We start from the raw sequence: 16,404 nt of genomic DNA on the forward strand, positions 1-16,404 counted from the left end.
TCAGGATACCAGGTTTTCTCAACCAGGGCCCTGACCTTAGTGTGACAGACTTACCTCAGTGAACATTGGATGTCTCTGAGCTCTGCAATTCTCTCTAAAGACACTGCTCAGCGGATCTCTTTGAAAGCTATCAAAGGCTCTTATGGTTAGACTTTAACTGCTTGTCAAAGGTCCCCAGTTTCTCCTAGAAAAGCTGCCATCTCCTTCTCAGCAGGGAATCAGTACAACTACAGGCATACCTCAGATATTGAAGATTTGATTTCAGACCACTGCAATAAAGCGAATGTCGCAATAAAGTCACACAAATTTTTTGGTTTCCTAGTGCTTATAAAAGTACACTATACTGTAGTCTATTACATGTGCAATGGCATTATGTGTAAAAAATATATACATACCTTAATTTATAAATACTTTATTGCTGATTGAACCTAAAGAATTTCACTCTTGGAAGAGATCTTAGAGTTATTGCTTCTAATCTGCTGTTTGATTCTCCTTTTCAAACCCCAGCGCCATGATGTTATTCCTTGAATGATGCCATAGTCCAGGAACTCACCACACATTTCATCTTCAAGTTAAGTCTGGCAGCCAACTACCTATGCTACTTTTAGCCTCCTGAATGGTCTCACTGCCCTGGATAACCCTTACGTTCATTCTACTCACTGCTTCCCAGCTGGTATCCTACCTAATAATAGACAAATATGCAAATTGACCGCACCTTCGCTCCGCCCAAGCCATGCCCACCAGCCAAGTCATGCCCACCAACCAATCAGGACGAGTATGCAAATTACCCCAACCAAGATGGCGGTTAATTTGCATATCAAGACAGCATAGAAAGAAGCCAAGAGCTGCAGAAGGGAGCAAAGCTGCGGAGAAGCAAGCAAGCTGGGGGAGGAGAAGGGAGGAGCAGGGGCGGGGCCGGGGGAGAAGGGAGAAAAGCAGGCGGGCTGGCGGAGAAGGCGGGGAGGGGGAGAAGGGAGGAGAGCAAGTGGGGCAGGGTAGAGTGCAGCAGGAAACCCTATTGCAGGATTCTTCCTGCAACGGGAATGCTAGTATCTTATAAATATGAGTAGCCCATTAAGGGTTCTACAGCAGGAAGTTAGTGCTGAAGGCAAGTAGAGCTTCATCCTATTTGGGACCTCTGAAGGACATTCCACAGTCACCACACCTGAGGGGCGAGGAAGTTAGGGTATCCACCAAAACCCACCTATCATTGGTCAAAAGTTATTTTTAGTGACACATGGATTCTCTGTCACTTTTGTTTTGCATTATGGGCAAAGTTAGTGTGTTGCCACAGTTAGAACAAGTGCATAGTAGGGGAGCTTTTGCATGTCGAAATCTGTGTCTGAGAGGGTATGAGCAGGACACCAGCAATATCTGCTATACGGAGTGGGGGGTGGTGGGGGGTAGAAAGTGTTTGTTAAAATAACAATCTCAGCTACTGAAGAGCAGAAACAGAAAAGAAAAAAATACTTTATTGCTAAAAAATGCTAACCATCATCCGAGCCTTCAGCGGGTCATAATCTTTTTGCCTTCAATTTGTAAAAAGTGCAACATCTGTGAAGTGCAATAAAGCAAAGCACAATAAAACAAGGTATGCCTGTAAGTAGTAACGAGCCAAGTCCACTGCCTTTGTAGACATTTTCCTCACCCCAATCATATTTCAAATGCTGACAAATTGCTCCCTAAAGGAAGTTCTCCTCACTAGAGCATTTTCCCATGTCCCCACTCGCAAAAAGTTTAGTCCTTGAACCTCCATCCTATGCCAGGCATTACTCGTTCCCATAAACTACTCAGGATGGTGCCCTCTTTGCTTTATGGGCTTACAGCCCATTTTACAAGCCCATCTTAACTGTTTTTTCAGACCACTCCTGGCACAACTTGTGTTAGTTTGGGTCCTTCAGGGGTTAGATGTGCAAAAGATTTGAGGGAAATGCCTCTGTCAGAATGCTTCACTCTCCCTTCCTGCTCACAGCACAACTCCTAGACCAGAAGAATTAGCTTTACTTAGGAGCTTGTTAAAAATGTAGGCTCCCGGGCCCCATGCCAGTCCTACAGAATCAGAACCTGCACTTTAACAAGAACCTGTGTGCACTTTAAATTTTAGCTGCTCCAGTCTCATGTATCATGAGCAAGTGATTTAACTACCTCAGTTTCCTCATCTATCAAATGAGGAAGAAGGATAAATAGCTAAGAGCCCTACAGCTCCTAAATCCTCAAATTCTCTGCTTCCAACCCTCCTTACTTTCTCAGGTGCCTTGAACTGTGCCCAGAATTATCCCGCAGTCTGACAATGAAGGCAGGGGAAAATTGATGGCTGATACAATGATATATCTCATCTCTTTCAATATTAATAGCTATAAATGAGAATCTTTAACTCAGGAGGGGCAAGGCGCTGGTTTTGCAGCCTGGAGTCATTTGATCTCTCTTCTAATTGAATACCAGACTTTTAGCCGAGTTCCAGAAATACGACACTATCACAGAGACCCATTCCACAAAAGGGCTCTGAGATATGTCTTGTTCACCAGAGTGGGGGTGGAGGGATGAAAAAGGCACCTCTCTGTTGGAGAAAAGAAGCATTCTTTGGAATCAGCTGATCAGAGTTCAGGTTGTAGCCCAGCCTGTGTTCCTTAGTGTACTCATTTGTGACTAAGTAGGGGTAAGAGCACACATGCCAAGAGTCATGAGGCTCAACAAATACTCAGTGTGTTTTTATTTTGGTCAAAATTCATTTTTACTAATAGAAAATAAACACTTATTCCACTTTCAGTTGTCATACTTGAGGTTTCTAATTAAAAAAAATAATAATTTAAAAGAATCATTTAATAATCCTATTTTAACTAAAACAATGAAACTGTGGCTTTAAAAAAAAAAAACAGTCAGCACCATTTACTCATAGGCATTTCAGAATTTGTTCTTGAAGTTTCTGGAACTTTGCTTTCTATAAAGTGCAGGAATTGCAGAGCTACCTGGGACAACCAATGAGAAGTGAAAAAAGCCAAAACCGGTTTGGCTCAGTGGATAGAGCGTCGGCCTGTGGACTCAAGGGTCCCAGGTTCGATTCCGGTCAAGGGCATGTACCTTGGTTGCGGGCACATCCCCAGTTGGGGGTGTGCAAGAGGCAGCTGATTGATGTTTCTCTCTCATCAATGTTTCTAACTCTCTATCCCTCTCTCTTCCTCTCTGTAAAAAATCAATAAAATGTATGTTTTAAAAAAAAAAAAGAAAAGAAAAAGAGAAGTGAAAAAAATCATCATGAAAGGAATCAGTGAACACTCAGCAGGGTAACTTGGACTGTAAACACTCCCCTCCCTTCCACATTAACTCGTGAAGGACGTGCTTTGAAGCACTGAGGTATGAAGTGTCACACTGTTATTTGCTGTTAGAGTTAACTCTCTAGCATAGATGCTATTTGTCTTTAATGTCCTGTGACTTTTAGGAAATGTTGTAAATAATTTGTATTTAATTCAATTTATTCAGAAATTAAATATGTTTAATAAGGTTCACTACTTTGCCAGAGTATCTGCTGGTTTACTTACTACCCCTCTAAAATATAAATAATACATGTAAGTAAATCATAGTCTTAAAATACACTTAGAATGCTGCATTATATAAAGCAAAGTATATTTTTAACAAACTGTCTATAATTATATGCAGCTGACAAAATAAATCCAAAGTTATGACAGGGGAGACTCACTCTCCCTTACAGCTGTGCTACATGGAATGCTTTCAAAATCATGGGGCCTTAAAGCCATTCAAGGAGAGGTAAGCAGGCACTATCTCCTCATTCTTTACTATAAGATTCCAACTGGGGCTGGGCCAGAGATGAACATTTCTAAATACTTCAGAAAAGTCCCTAGAAATGTTAAAAGACTTTTAAGCAAAAAAATGTCTGTCTTTCTGCATCCACGAGTAGTAGTGCTCATCACTTTCCTAATAACACAAAGGCAAAGGCAAGTCCATACACTTGATCAGATGTCAAAGGAATGGGAGGTGGACTATTAGATCACCCTTAGTCAGAGATTCTTCTGGCTTTTTCCTATATACTATGCACCAATATGAGTCAGGTGGACCTTTGTGAGAGAAGTGTTTGGTGGGCAGGACCTCTTTGGGGCATTTCTTTCTAAATAGAATACACAATAGATAAGGGAGTAGAGGAGGTAATACAGGGAAGCTACTCTTTCAGTTCAGAAGGAGTTGATGAAGCCCATACATGCATTCAGGAAGACCATGGGATTCTCTAGCTGTGGGTAGTGGCTAATGTGGTCATTCAGAATCAACACTGTGGACCTTGGCAGTTTTTCCTGTACAGCTTCAAAAACTTCAAATAGGAATTCACAGGATTCAAAGGCCCATAGATAAAATGAATTGGCATAGCTACAGAGCAAAGAGCTCCCACCCAGCGTCTTTAAACCTCTTCCTCTGATTGATGTACTGTAAGAGACTAAGTTCCCATCATTGCTGTATATCACTGCTGACATATCCCACAGCTCACTCTCAGAGGGTCAGGTATACAGCCCAAAGACTGGGATGAGACTGCTACAGAATACAGAGAAGTTCATCAATAGTGTGAGGATGGGTGACAGCATGCCCTTTGAGAAGCTTTTGGAGAAGGAAAAGATGGTCTCAAGAAATATACCTCCATTTGACAGACAGAGACTCCTTATGGTAAGCCAATCAGATCTATTCTGCTTGAACCTATAATAATATAATTTTTACATGACACAGGAGCCTTTATAAGAAAATGAAGACCTGAAGAAGTAAGTTTATTGCAGATTTGATGAAAACTTGAAAGTTGCATGAAAATGTAATAGGACAAAGGGTATGAGCTAAAGGTATAAACCAGGAAAAACTTAGCAAGGCCAGTTGATTTGTATTCCTCTTGGCATCTCTCCATCTTCAGAGATAAGGATGCTTCTTTCCTTCAGGTATAGGGAAAACACCCCTCACATGAGGGTCTTATGACCTACTACAATGTAGAAAGGAGAAATTAGAGAGTCCTTCCTACACCTGCCATTTCTCAAATTTCCTCAGCTTAAAAGAGTCAATATGCCAAGGCTCCATATTTTGGGGTAGCATGTCCTGAATCCCACCATATTTAAAAGGATATTTATTTCAACACAGTTCATAATAGTAAGAGTTTGAAGGGGGAAGGAGCCCTAAAACTAAGTACTATTGATAGAAGGATGGTTAAATAAATTATAGTAATCTATACTATGTAATACTATACAGTTATTAAAAAGAATAAAGTGGCCCTAGCAAGTTTGGCTTAGTGGATAGAGTGTCAGCCTGGGGATTGAAGGGTCCTGGGTTCGATTCTGGTCAAGGGCATGTACCTCAGTTGCAGGCTTCTCCCCAGCCTGGGCCCTGGTTGGGGCACATGCAGGAGGCAACCAATCAATGTGTTTCTCTCACATCACTGTGTCTCACTGTCTTTCCCTCTGTCTCCCACTTTCTCTAAAAATCAATGGGAAAATATCCTCGGGTAAGGATTAAAAAAATAATAATAATAAAGTGGACCAATGATACTGGAATAAAAAAATTTCTAAATAACATCGAGTGAAAAAGAGCAAGTCATAGATGCTTCTTTGCAAAGCAAAACAAGATAAAATAACCACTATATTAACATATGTGTGTATATACACATATGCATGCAAAACAGCAGTGAAATTACTAGAAAATTATGTTATTAATTGTGAAGAGGGGAATGTATGTATGTGTGTGCATATGTGTGTATGTTGGGTGATGGCAGGTGTTAGGGGGTCTACCATATTTTATTCTACATCCTTTTTATTGCTTGAATCTTTTACGAAAATACAGTTATGCATTGCTTATATAATAATATACAATTTCATAAACAATAATATTTAAAAATCAAAATTTTTCTTCTTTTGGGAAAACCACAATAGCATAAAAAGTCTTAGGAGCCGAAACCGGTTTGGCTCAGTGGATAGAGCGTCGGCCTGCAGACTCAAGGGTACCGGGTTCGATTCCAGCAGGGGCATGTACCTTGGTTGCGGGCACATCCCCAGTAGGGGGTGTGCAAGAGGCAGCTGATCGATGTTTCTAACTTTCTATCCCTCTCTCTTCCTCTCTGTGAAAAAAATCAATAAAATATATTATTAAAAAAAAAAAGTCTTAGGACATGTCTGGACGGCATGGCTCAGTGGTTGAGCATCAACCTATGAACTAGGAGGTCACAGTTCGATTACCAGTCAGGGCACATGCCTGGGTTGTTGGCTGGATCCCCAAGTGTGGGGCGTGCAAGAGGCAGACAATCAATGAGTCTCTGTCATCACTGATGTTTCTATCTCTCTCTCCCTCTTCCTTCCTCTCTGCAATCAATAAAAATATACATATTTTAAAAGTCTTAGGACATAACAGTTCTGCCTCTTAAATTCTCTGGACCATTATTCCTTTTTTTTCTGAACATTTATTTTTACTGTTTAAAGTATTACATGTAGTAGTACATATATCTCCTTTTTTTCCCCCTTGACCTTCCCCCAGCCTCTCCTACCCCGTCGCATGTCCTCATCCCACCGCCCCCCCCCCCCCCGCAGTGTCTTGTGTCCATTTGTTGCGCTTATATGCATGCATACAAGTCCTTTGCTTGATCTCTTGCCTCCACTCCCCAAACCTCCCCTGCTTTCCCACTGTAATTTGATAGCCTGTTCGGTGCTTTACTACCTCTGTATCTATCTTTTTATCAGGTTATAATGTTCTTTATTTTCCATAAATAAGTGAGATCATGTAGTATTTTTCTTTCATTGCCTGGCTTATTTCACTTAACATAATGCTCTCCAGGTCCATCCATGCTGCTGCAAATGGTAAGAATTCCTTCTTTTTTATAGCAGCGTAGTATTCCATTGTGTAGATGTACCATAGTTTTCTAATCCACTCATCTGCTGATGGCATTTGGGCTGTTTCCAAACCTTAGCTGTGGCGAATTGTGCTGCTATGAACATAGGGGTGCATATATCCTTTCTGATTGGTGTTTCTAGTTTCTTGGGATATATTCCTAGAAGTGGGATTAATGGGTCAAATGGGAGTTCCATATTTAGTTTTTTGAGGAAACTCCATACTGTTCTTCACAGTGCCTGCACCAGTCTGCATTCCCACCAGCAGTGCATGAGGGTTCCTTTTTCTCCACATCCTCACCGGCACTTTTCATTTGTTGATTTGTTGATAATAGCCATTCTGACAGGTGTGAGATGGTACCTCATTGTCGTTTTGATTTGCATCTCTCAGATAATTAGTGACTTTGAGCATGTTTTCATATGTCTCTTGGCCTTCCTTCTGTCTTCTTTCGAAAAGATTTTATTTTGGTCCGTTGCCCATTTTTTTATTGGATCATTTATCTTCCTTTTATTAAGTTTTATAAGTTCCCTGTAGATGTTGGAGATTAAACCTTTATCAGTGATAACATTGGCAAATATGTTCTCCCATACAGTGGGCTTTCTTATTGTTTTTGTTGATGGTTTCTTTTGCTGTACAAAAGCTTTTTATTTTGATGTAATCCCATTTGTTTATTTTCTCTTTAGTTTCCATTCCCCTAGGAGCGGTATCGGTGAAGAAATTGCTTCGGCATATGTCAGAGATTTCTCTGCCTGTGGATTCCTCTAGTATTTTTATGGTTTCCTGTCATATGTTTAAGTCCTTGATCCACTTTGAGTTTATTTTTGTGTATGGTGTAAGTTGGTGGTCTAGTTTCATTTTTTTGCATGTATCTGTCCAATTTTCCCAACACCATTTGTTGAAGAGACTGTCTTAACTCCATTGTATGTTCATGCCTCCTTTGTCAAATATTAATTGAGCACAGTGGTTTGGGTCTATATCTGAATTCTCTATTCCATTCCATTTGTCTATATGTCTGTTCTTGTGCCAGTACCAGGCTCTTTTGAGAACAGTGGCTTTGTAATACAGCTTGAAATCTGGTATTGAGAACCCACCTACTTTGTTCTTCTTTCTCAGGATTGCTGTGGCTAATCAGGGTCTTTTTTTATTCCAGATGAATTTTTGGAGAATTCTTTCTAGGTCTGTGAAATATGCTGTTGGTATTTTGATGGGGAGTGCATTGAATCTATAGATTGCTTTTGGTAGTATGGACATTTTAATGATGTTGATTTTACCAATCCATGAACATGGTATATTCTTCCATCTGTTTACGTCTTCCTCTATCTCTTTTTTCAGTGTCCTGTAGTTTTCCACGTATAGGTCTTTTACCTCCTTAGTTAAGTTTAGTCCTAGGTATCTTAATTTTTTTGGTGTGATGATAAATGGGATTGCTTTTTTAGTCTCTCTTTCTGTAAGTTCATTATTGGTGTATAGAAATGCCATAGATTTCTTGGTGTTAATTTTGTATCCTGCTACATTGCTGAATTCATGTAGTAAGTCTAATAGTTTTTTGATGGAGTATTTTGAGTTTTTTATGTACAATATCATGTCATCTGCAAATAAAGACAGTTTTACTTCTTCTTTTCCAATTTGGATGCCTTTTATTTCTTCTTCCTGTCTAATTGCAATGGCTAATACTTCCTGTACTATGTCGAACAGGAGTGGCGAGAGTGGGCATCCCTGTCTTGTTCCTGTTCTTAGCGGAAATGGCTTTAGTTTTTGCCCATTGAGTATGATGTTGGCTGTGGGTTTATCATATATGGCTTTTATTATGTTGAGGTATGATCCTTCAATTCCCACCTTGCTGAGAGTTTTTATCAAGAAAGGGTGTTGGATTTTGTCAAATGCTTTTTCGGCATCAATTGTTATGACTATGTGATTTTTATCTCTCAATTTGTTTATGTGATATATCACGTTTATTGATTTGCGGATATTGCACCATCCTTGCATCCCAGGGATAAATCCTACTTGGTCATGGTGTATGATCTTTCTGATGTACTGCTGGATCTGATTTGCTAGAATTTTTTGAGGATTTTGGCATCTATGTTCATGAGGGATATTGGTCTGTAATTCTCTTTCATTGTGTTGTCTTTATCTGGTTTTGGTATTAGGGTGATGCTGGCTTCATAGAAGGAGCTTGGAAGTGTTCCTTCCTCTTGAATTTTTTGGAATAGTCTGAGGAGGATATGTTTTCGTGCTTCCTTGAATGTTTGGTAAAACTCTCCTGTGAAGCCATCTGGCCCCAGGCTTTTGTTTGCTGGAAGCTTTTTCATGACTGCTTCAATTTCTTCCATAATTATTGGCCTATTGAGATGTTTACATTCTTCCTAATTGAATTTTGGAAGGTTGTATTTTTCTAGGAATATGTCCATTTCCTCCAGGTTGTCCAATTTGTTGGAATAGAGTTGTTCATAGTATTTTTTAACAATCCTTTGTATTTCTGTGGGATCTGTTGTTATTTCTCCTCTTTCCATTTCTGATTTTGTTTATTTGGGTCCTCTCTCTTTGCTTCTTGGTGAGCCTGGCTAGAGGTTCATCAATCTTGTTTATCCTTTCAAAGAACCAGCTCTTGGTTTTGTTGATCTTTTGTATTGTGTTTTTGGTCTCTATGTCGTTTATCTCCACTCTGATCTTTATTATTTCCTTCCTTCTGCTTACTGTGGGCTTTTCTTGTTGCTCTCTTTCTAACTCTTTGAGTTAAGGGTTAGGTAATTTATTACCATTGTTTCTTGTGTGTTTTTTTTGCAGTAGGCTTGTCGAGCTATGAACTTGCCTCTTAAGACTGCTTTCGCTGTGTCCCATGGATTTTGGATTGTTGTGTTTTCATTGTCATTTGTTGCCACGATGTTTTTCTTCTTTGATCTGTTAACCCAGTCATTGTTTAATAGTATGCTGTCTAGTCTCCATGTGTTTGATTTTTTTTGGATTGTTTTTATTGTAGTTTATTTCCAGTTTATGTCACTGTGATCTGAGAAGATGCTTGATATGATTTCTATCTTCTTGAATTTGAAGAGACTTTGCCTATGTCCCAACATATGGTCTATCTTTGAAAATGACCCATGTGCACTTGAGAAGAATGTATATTCTGTGACTTTGGGGTGAAATGTTCTGAAGATGTCAATTAATTCCATCTGGTCTAGTGAGTTATTTAGGATTGATGTTTCTTTGCTGATTTTTTGTTTAGAGGATTTGTCCAATGGTGATAGTGGGGTATTAAAGTCTCCTACTATAATTGTATTTCTGTCAGTCTCTCCCATGATATCCTCCAGGAGTTTTTTTTATGTATTTGGGTGCTCCTGTATTGGGTGCGTATATGTTTACCAGAGTTATTTCTTCTTGTTGGATTGCTCCCTTTAGTATTATGAAGTGGCCTTCCTTATCTCTTGTTATAAGAGATAAGTGGCCTTCCTTATCTCTTCCTTATCTCTTCACTTGGAGATCTAATTTGTCAGATATAAGCATTGGTACCCCAGCTTTTTTTTTTCATTTCCATTTGCCTGAAAAACCTTTTTCCATCCCTTCATCATCAGTCTGTGTGCGTCTTTTTTTTCTGAGGTGGGTTTCTTGTAGACAGCAGTATATGGGTCATGTTTTCTTATCCAGTCTGTTACCCTATGTCTTTTGATTGGAGTATTTAATCCATTTACATTTAAAGTTATTATTGATAGGTACTTATTTGTCGCCATTTTTATTCTTTACCCCTGTGTTCCTTCTTCTCTTCCTATTTCTTTTTTTTACAGCAGACCCTTTAGCATTTCTTTCATTGCTGGTTTGGTGGTAATAAATTCCCTTAGTCCTTTTTTGTCTGTGAAGCTCCTGATTTCACCTTCAGTTTTGATTGATAGCCTTGCTTGGTACAGTATTCTTGGATTCAGACCCTTCCTTTGCATGACTTTGTATATTTCATTCCATTACCTTCTAGCCTGATGAATTTCTGTTGAGAAATCAGTCGCTAACTTTCTGTGTCTCTCTGGCCACTTTTAAGATCCTTTCTTTGTCGTTGGTGTTTGCCAATTTAATTATAATGTGCCTTGGCATTGGTCTTTTGGGGTTCATTTTGCTTGGGACTCTGTGAGCTTCTTGGATTTGTATGGGTTTTTTCTTCCCTCTATCAGGGAAGTTTTCTGTCATTATTTCTTCAAACAGGTTTTATATTCCTTGCTCAGTTTCCTCTTTTTCTGGAACTCCTATTATGCGGATGTTGTTTTGTTTTGTGTTGTCCCAAAGTTCCCTTAGGCTCTCCTGCTTTTTAATTTTTTTTTTCTAGAAGCTGCTCTACTTGGGTATTTTTTCTTACCTTGTCTTCTAGCTCACTGATGCAGTCCTCTGCTTCTTCTAGTCTACTCTTGATGCTTTCTATTGAGTTCTTTACAGCAGCGATATCATTTTTCATTTCTTCTTGGTTCTTCTTCATTTCCTCTTGGTTCTTACACATATTGTCAAATTTATCTTCCATTCTTTTCAGCCATCTTATGACCATTTCTCTGAATTCTTTCTCTGACAATTGAGAATTTCTTTTACTTCCTTTTACTTCCATTTTGTTTACTTCATTTTCTGGTGATGCCTGCTTTTCTTTCATATATGGGCTGTTTCTTTGTCTCCCCATGGTGTCTCTTCTCTGGGTGTCTGGTTATGTAGTTCTCTCTCTCCTGTGTTGATTTAAAGGCACAAAATACAACACAACCAGGTACGACACACAAGGCACTGAACAGAAATGTATTCACGATATTAATAACCCCAAATAAAGGTGACCACCAGAGAAAGGCAAATTAGAGGATAGGAGAGAAAGAAGAAGAGAAAAAAAAGGGAAAGGAGTGCAAAAATGAAATTGGGAAAAGGAAAAAAAAAGTAAGAGAGAAAAGAAAGAGAATAAGAAAGAAGAGGGGAATAAACTATATATATGGGGAGAAAACTCCAATAGAACAGCCACTAATCCCAACAAATGCCAGCAACGATTACCTGAAGATGAATACAAACTACAAACAACAACTAATATCAAGTGAGGCGAGGGAAAACAGAAACAAAAAACAAACAAAAACAAAACAAACAAAAAAAGAATAATCAAAATAATCTCACAAACAAGTATAAAAAATCAATATAATCAACAATCAAGCAAACAACAACAAAAGGACAGAGAGAAAAAAATTTTTTTGGATAGTGAAGACAGAGAAGAGAGAGGTGTATATGGGCTTGGAGCAGGGGATTGGAAATTAGATATATAAGTAGGGTGAAATTTTAACAGGGGGTGAAAGAAGGAATCAGGAAAATCTAAAGCAGGAAAGGGGTGAGAGAAACAGGACAACAAAAGGGGAAAAGTTAGGAAGAGAGTGATGGCATAAAGGTAAAGTTGAGATAGAGTAAAATGATGCTAAAGGAAAGATGAAAATAGAATGTAGAACACTAATCCCAAAGTAAAATAAAGAGAAAATAAAATGACACTTTAAAAAAAAAAAGGTAAAATAGTAGTAGTAATAATACTGATTGAAAATAAAAATGTAATAATTAAAAAGGTAATCAAGTGAGGAAAAAAGGAAAAAGTTTCTTAAGCAAAAGATGAAAAAATAAAAATGTTCAGCAGTGAAGGTCATTCACTTCTTCTACAGTCCTGTTTGGCATGACTGTTTCCTAGTCAGGACAGTATTGCAGTTCTCTGCGTTCCACTGCTCCTCAGTGTTGTAAGTCAATCCTGATTTTTAAGCAGGCAGTATGTCTTAATTTCTTGTATTCCTTTATTTGTGTTTACACAAGAGTCAATTTGTGATTCAACCCCTGGAATGCAGTGTTTCTGGATTGACCTCCTGGTCCATAGGTCCTCTCTAGCCAGTGCTTAGATCCTGTTTTCCTTGTGGCACTCAATACCGGTTTGTGGGAGTGGGTTGCCCCAGAGCTGGTTCTCTGATGGTTATTCCCCGCTCTGATCCCCAAGTTCCAGAAAAACAACTCTCCCCTGCAGTTTCTTAGGGTGTCCCCAATTGGGTGATCCTATGTATTGGGCTTAGTAATCAGAAGCAAGGATTTAAAGAGGAAAAAGAAAAAAGAGCCAGCGTAAGTGTGTGAACTCTGGGGCTGTGTGCTAGTCTGTGCAGTCTTTTTTCCCCCTTGGGTCTAAGCAGCCGGCACATTTTTTAAATTTTTAGGCTGTCACTTTGCGTCAGATTAAAATGGGTTGCTTTTAGAGTTCCCTTCTGTTAGCAGCTCTGAGGACCCCCTTCTACATTCATGGATCACACCAGCCCCAACAGCTACGGATTTTTCTAAGCGCAGACTTCCTCCAGTCCTCCAGCTCCCGCAGTGCACGCATTTCTCTCTGCTGCCAGAACCAGAGACCTCACCTTATCCCAGGCGAAATCTGACCTTTCCGTGTTGGAGTGTAGAGCGCCTCTGAATCCGCATGTTTGCGCCAATTGGGGACCGATGTTCTCGGGTTCACAGCTGTTTGGTGGGTGCCGTAGTTGTAGATTTTCAGGCATCTGGTAACATCCACTTTCCCCTTCAAGATGGCGTGTGGTCTCCGCGTCCAAGCAGGTTGCTCCAGGAGGGAACCCAGCAGCAGTGGGGGCTGCCCGGTCAGGGGAGCCCCGTCCAGCAGTTCCTCACAGTCTCCTGGAGTATAGCTGTCCCTCAGCTCACCAACAAACACTCCCCATGCGACAACACACTCTCCCTTTGTTTTCTCACTCACACACTCTCTTGCAGTCTGCCTTCCCGTCAGCAGCCATCTTCCTTTTTGGACCATTATTCCTTATCTATAAAAAGAGGACTTGGGCTACATTATCTAACTTCTCTATCAATTTTAAAGTTCTATGAGCCTATAAAATATAATTTTTCACTTTGTTATTTTTGTATTTTTATTTATTTTTTGTTGATATGAGAGAGAGAGAGAGAGAGAGAGAGAGAGAGAGAGAGAGAGAGAGAGAGAGACTGATATGTTGTTCCTCTTATTTATGCATTCATTGGTTGATTCTTGTATGTACCCTGACCAGAGATCAAACCCACAACCTTCACAACCATGGTGTATCAGGATGATGCTCTAACCAACTGAGCTACCAAGCCAGAGCCTTTTTGTATTTTATTTCTAATTTGTATTTAACAATTACTAGGGCCCCTCTCTTCCTCAGCACTGCCTATGGTGGTGGCAGCCATCTCCTACTTGGCACCATTACTGCCCTCAGACCCCTCATGAAACCCAAGGCTGTCAAAAAGAGGACCAAGAAGTTCATCTGACACCAGTCAGACCGATATATCAAAATTAAATGGAACTGGTGGAAACCCAGAGGCATTGACAATAGGGTGCGTAGAACATTCAAGGGCCAGATCTTGATGCCCAACATTGGTTATGGGAGCAACAAGAAAACAAAGCACATGCTGCCCTGTGGCTTTCAGAAGTTTCTGGTCCATAACATCAAGGAGCTTGAAGTGTTGCTGAAGTGCAACAAGTCTTAATGTGCTGAGACTACTCACAACATCTCCTCAAAGAACTGCAAAGCCATTGTGGAAAGAGCAGACCAGCTGGCTCTCAGAGTCACCAATCCCAATGCCAGGCTGCGCAGCAAAGAAAATAGACAGATTGTGTACACACTGTATTTGTATTAATAAAATCATATACCAATTTAACAAATAATTTTTTTTGTCTGAGTAACTAAATTATGTCTACCATGAGTGTGGCTACCTACTTTTACATTTAAAATGATAGAGTTTAGTTTAGTTCTTTATCTTATCATAATTACTATAATGCAATATGATTACTGCTATAAAGTAGGTATATGTGAAAAAGTATGAAGGAATCTAGAGAAGGGAGCCTCTAACTATGTTTTGGGTAATCAGAAAATGCTCCATAAATATTTAATCTCAGTTCTATATTATTAGTAGAAATTCCAGAATTATGCAGTAGATTATTATCTCCGAAGTAGGAACATTAGTCATCAAAAGCAACAGCTGAAGCACCAACCCAAACATAGGAATAGAAAGTAAAAAAAATGTCCTCTGGGATACAGACATTGGGGAAATGGAAAGAGTTCACAAGCTCAAAAGCAAAGCAAGAATACCCACTCTTTCCACATCTGTTCAATAGTGCAGAGCAAAATGACCAAATAAGATGCTCCACGCTTGATACCAAAAGCAAAGGGCAATAAGAGCAAAAATAAACATCATGCTAAAAACTTTCTGCACAGCAAAGAAAACCACTAACAAAATGAAAAAGTCACCTGCCAGGGCTGACCAGGAGACCCTGAGCGACAGATGACTAGATTACCCCAACACACGTTTCTGTGAAAAAGAGGCTAAGGGGCTAGTTTACTTTAGGAGCAAATAGCCCTGATTGCCTGCCTCGTTAGGTTTTTATTGTAACAACAGCTTGAACTCAAATTAACTTCTAGATACAATCAGCAGGGTAACTATCCTTGAGAAAGCACATGCTTCTACAAGGTCGGGTCTTTAAAGACTAAACATAAAGATTCTAGCAAAACACCTAGGGGATCAGACTTGTTTGGAAAAGTCAAGGTAGGGGCTGCTGCCTTCAGCAAGGTCCCTTCAGAGGCCCCGACCTTTCGAAGAATCTTCCTACAGACCTTCCAACCAAGTCCCGTGCTTCCCCACAGTCACCTACCAAATGAGAGAAAATATTTGCAAATCATATATCTGATAAGGGGTTAATATCCAAAATATATAAAGAACTCACACAACTTAAAAGCAAAAAATAAATAAATAAATAAATAAAAATGATTTAAAAATGGACAGGGGATCTGAATAGACATCTTTCCAAAGAAGACATAAACAACAGGTACATGAAAAGGTGCTCAACATCACTGGTCATCAGGGAAATGAAAATCAAAACCACAATGAGATATGACCTCGTACCTGTTAGAATGGCTATTATAAAAAGATAAGTGATAATTAATGCCATGGAGGATGTGAAGAAGAGGAGACCCTTGTGAACTGTTGGTGGGAATATAAATTGGTGCAGCCACTATGGAAAACAATATGGCAGTTCCTAAAAAAGAAATAGAACTAGCATATAACCCAGCAATTCCACTTTCGGGTATTTATGCAAAGAAAATTAAAATACTAAATTAAAAAGGTATATGCACTCCTGTGTTCAAAGCAGCATTATTTATAATAGCCAAGACATAGAAACAACCTAGGTGTCCATCGATAGATAAATAAATAAAATATCATATATATCACATATACACTGAGTGGCCAGATTATTATGATCCCTGAATGCATAATAATCTGTCCACTCAGTGTATATCCTATATAATAAAAGGCTAATATGCAAATTGTCCCCTCGACCAGGAGTTCGACCAGCAGGCAGGTCGGCCAACCGCCCATGTCCCCTCCCCCTGGCCAGGCTGGCTGGACCCCACCCATGCATGAATTCATACACCGGGCCTCTCTCTCTCTCTCTCTCTCTCTCTCTCTCTCTCTCTCTCTATATATATATATATATATATATATATATATATATATATATATATATATATATATATCTGAGTGGCCAGATTGTTGTGTGTT

At 39.4% G+C, this 16,404-nt stretch overlaps 1 protein-coding gene and 1 pseudogene across 7 annotated transcripts in view; both read right to left on the minus strand.

Moving 5' to 3' along the window:
- Positions 1-16,404, minus strand: part of CRH (corticotropin releasing hormone) — a 339,387-nt gene that overhangs the window by 199,687 nt on the left and 123,296 nt on the right. For 2 of the 7 annotated variants that reach the window (XM_054708335.1, XM_054708334.1), the window contains one exon: positions 14,353-14,433. The exons of 4 other annotated variants lie outside the window; for them this stretch is intronic. In XM_054708335.1, the coding sequence (XP_054564310.1) occupies positions 14,353-14,381 (29 nt within the window). In that variant the 5' untranslated portion in view covers positions 14,382-14,433. Of the gene's footprint in view, positions 1-4,767; positions 4,967-14,352; positions 14,434-16,404 lie in introns of those variants that run through there. One more of the 7 variants, XR_008554544.1, reaches the window with a different exon arrangement.
- LOC103293997 (mesoderm-specific transcript homolog protein-like) lies at positions 4,185-13,284 on the minus strand (annotated as a pseudogene).

This window comes from Eptesicus fuscus, chromosome 19 (genome assembly GCF_027574615.1).
Source record: "Eptesicus fuscus isolate TK198812 chromosome 19, DD_ASM_mEF_20220401, whole genome shotgun sequence".
Taxonomy (NCBI): Eukaryota; Metazoa; Chordata; class Mammalia; order Chiroptera; family Vespertilionidae; genus Eptesicus; species Eptesicus fuscus.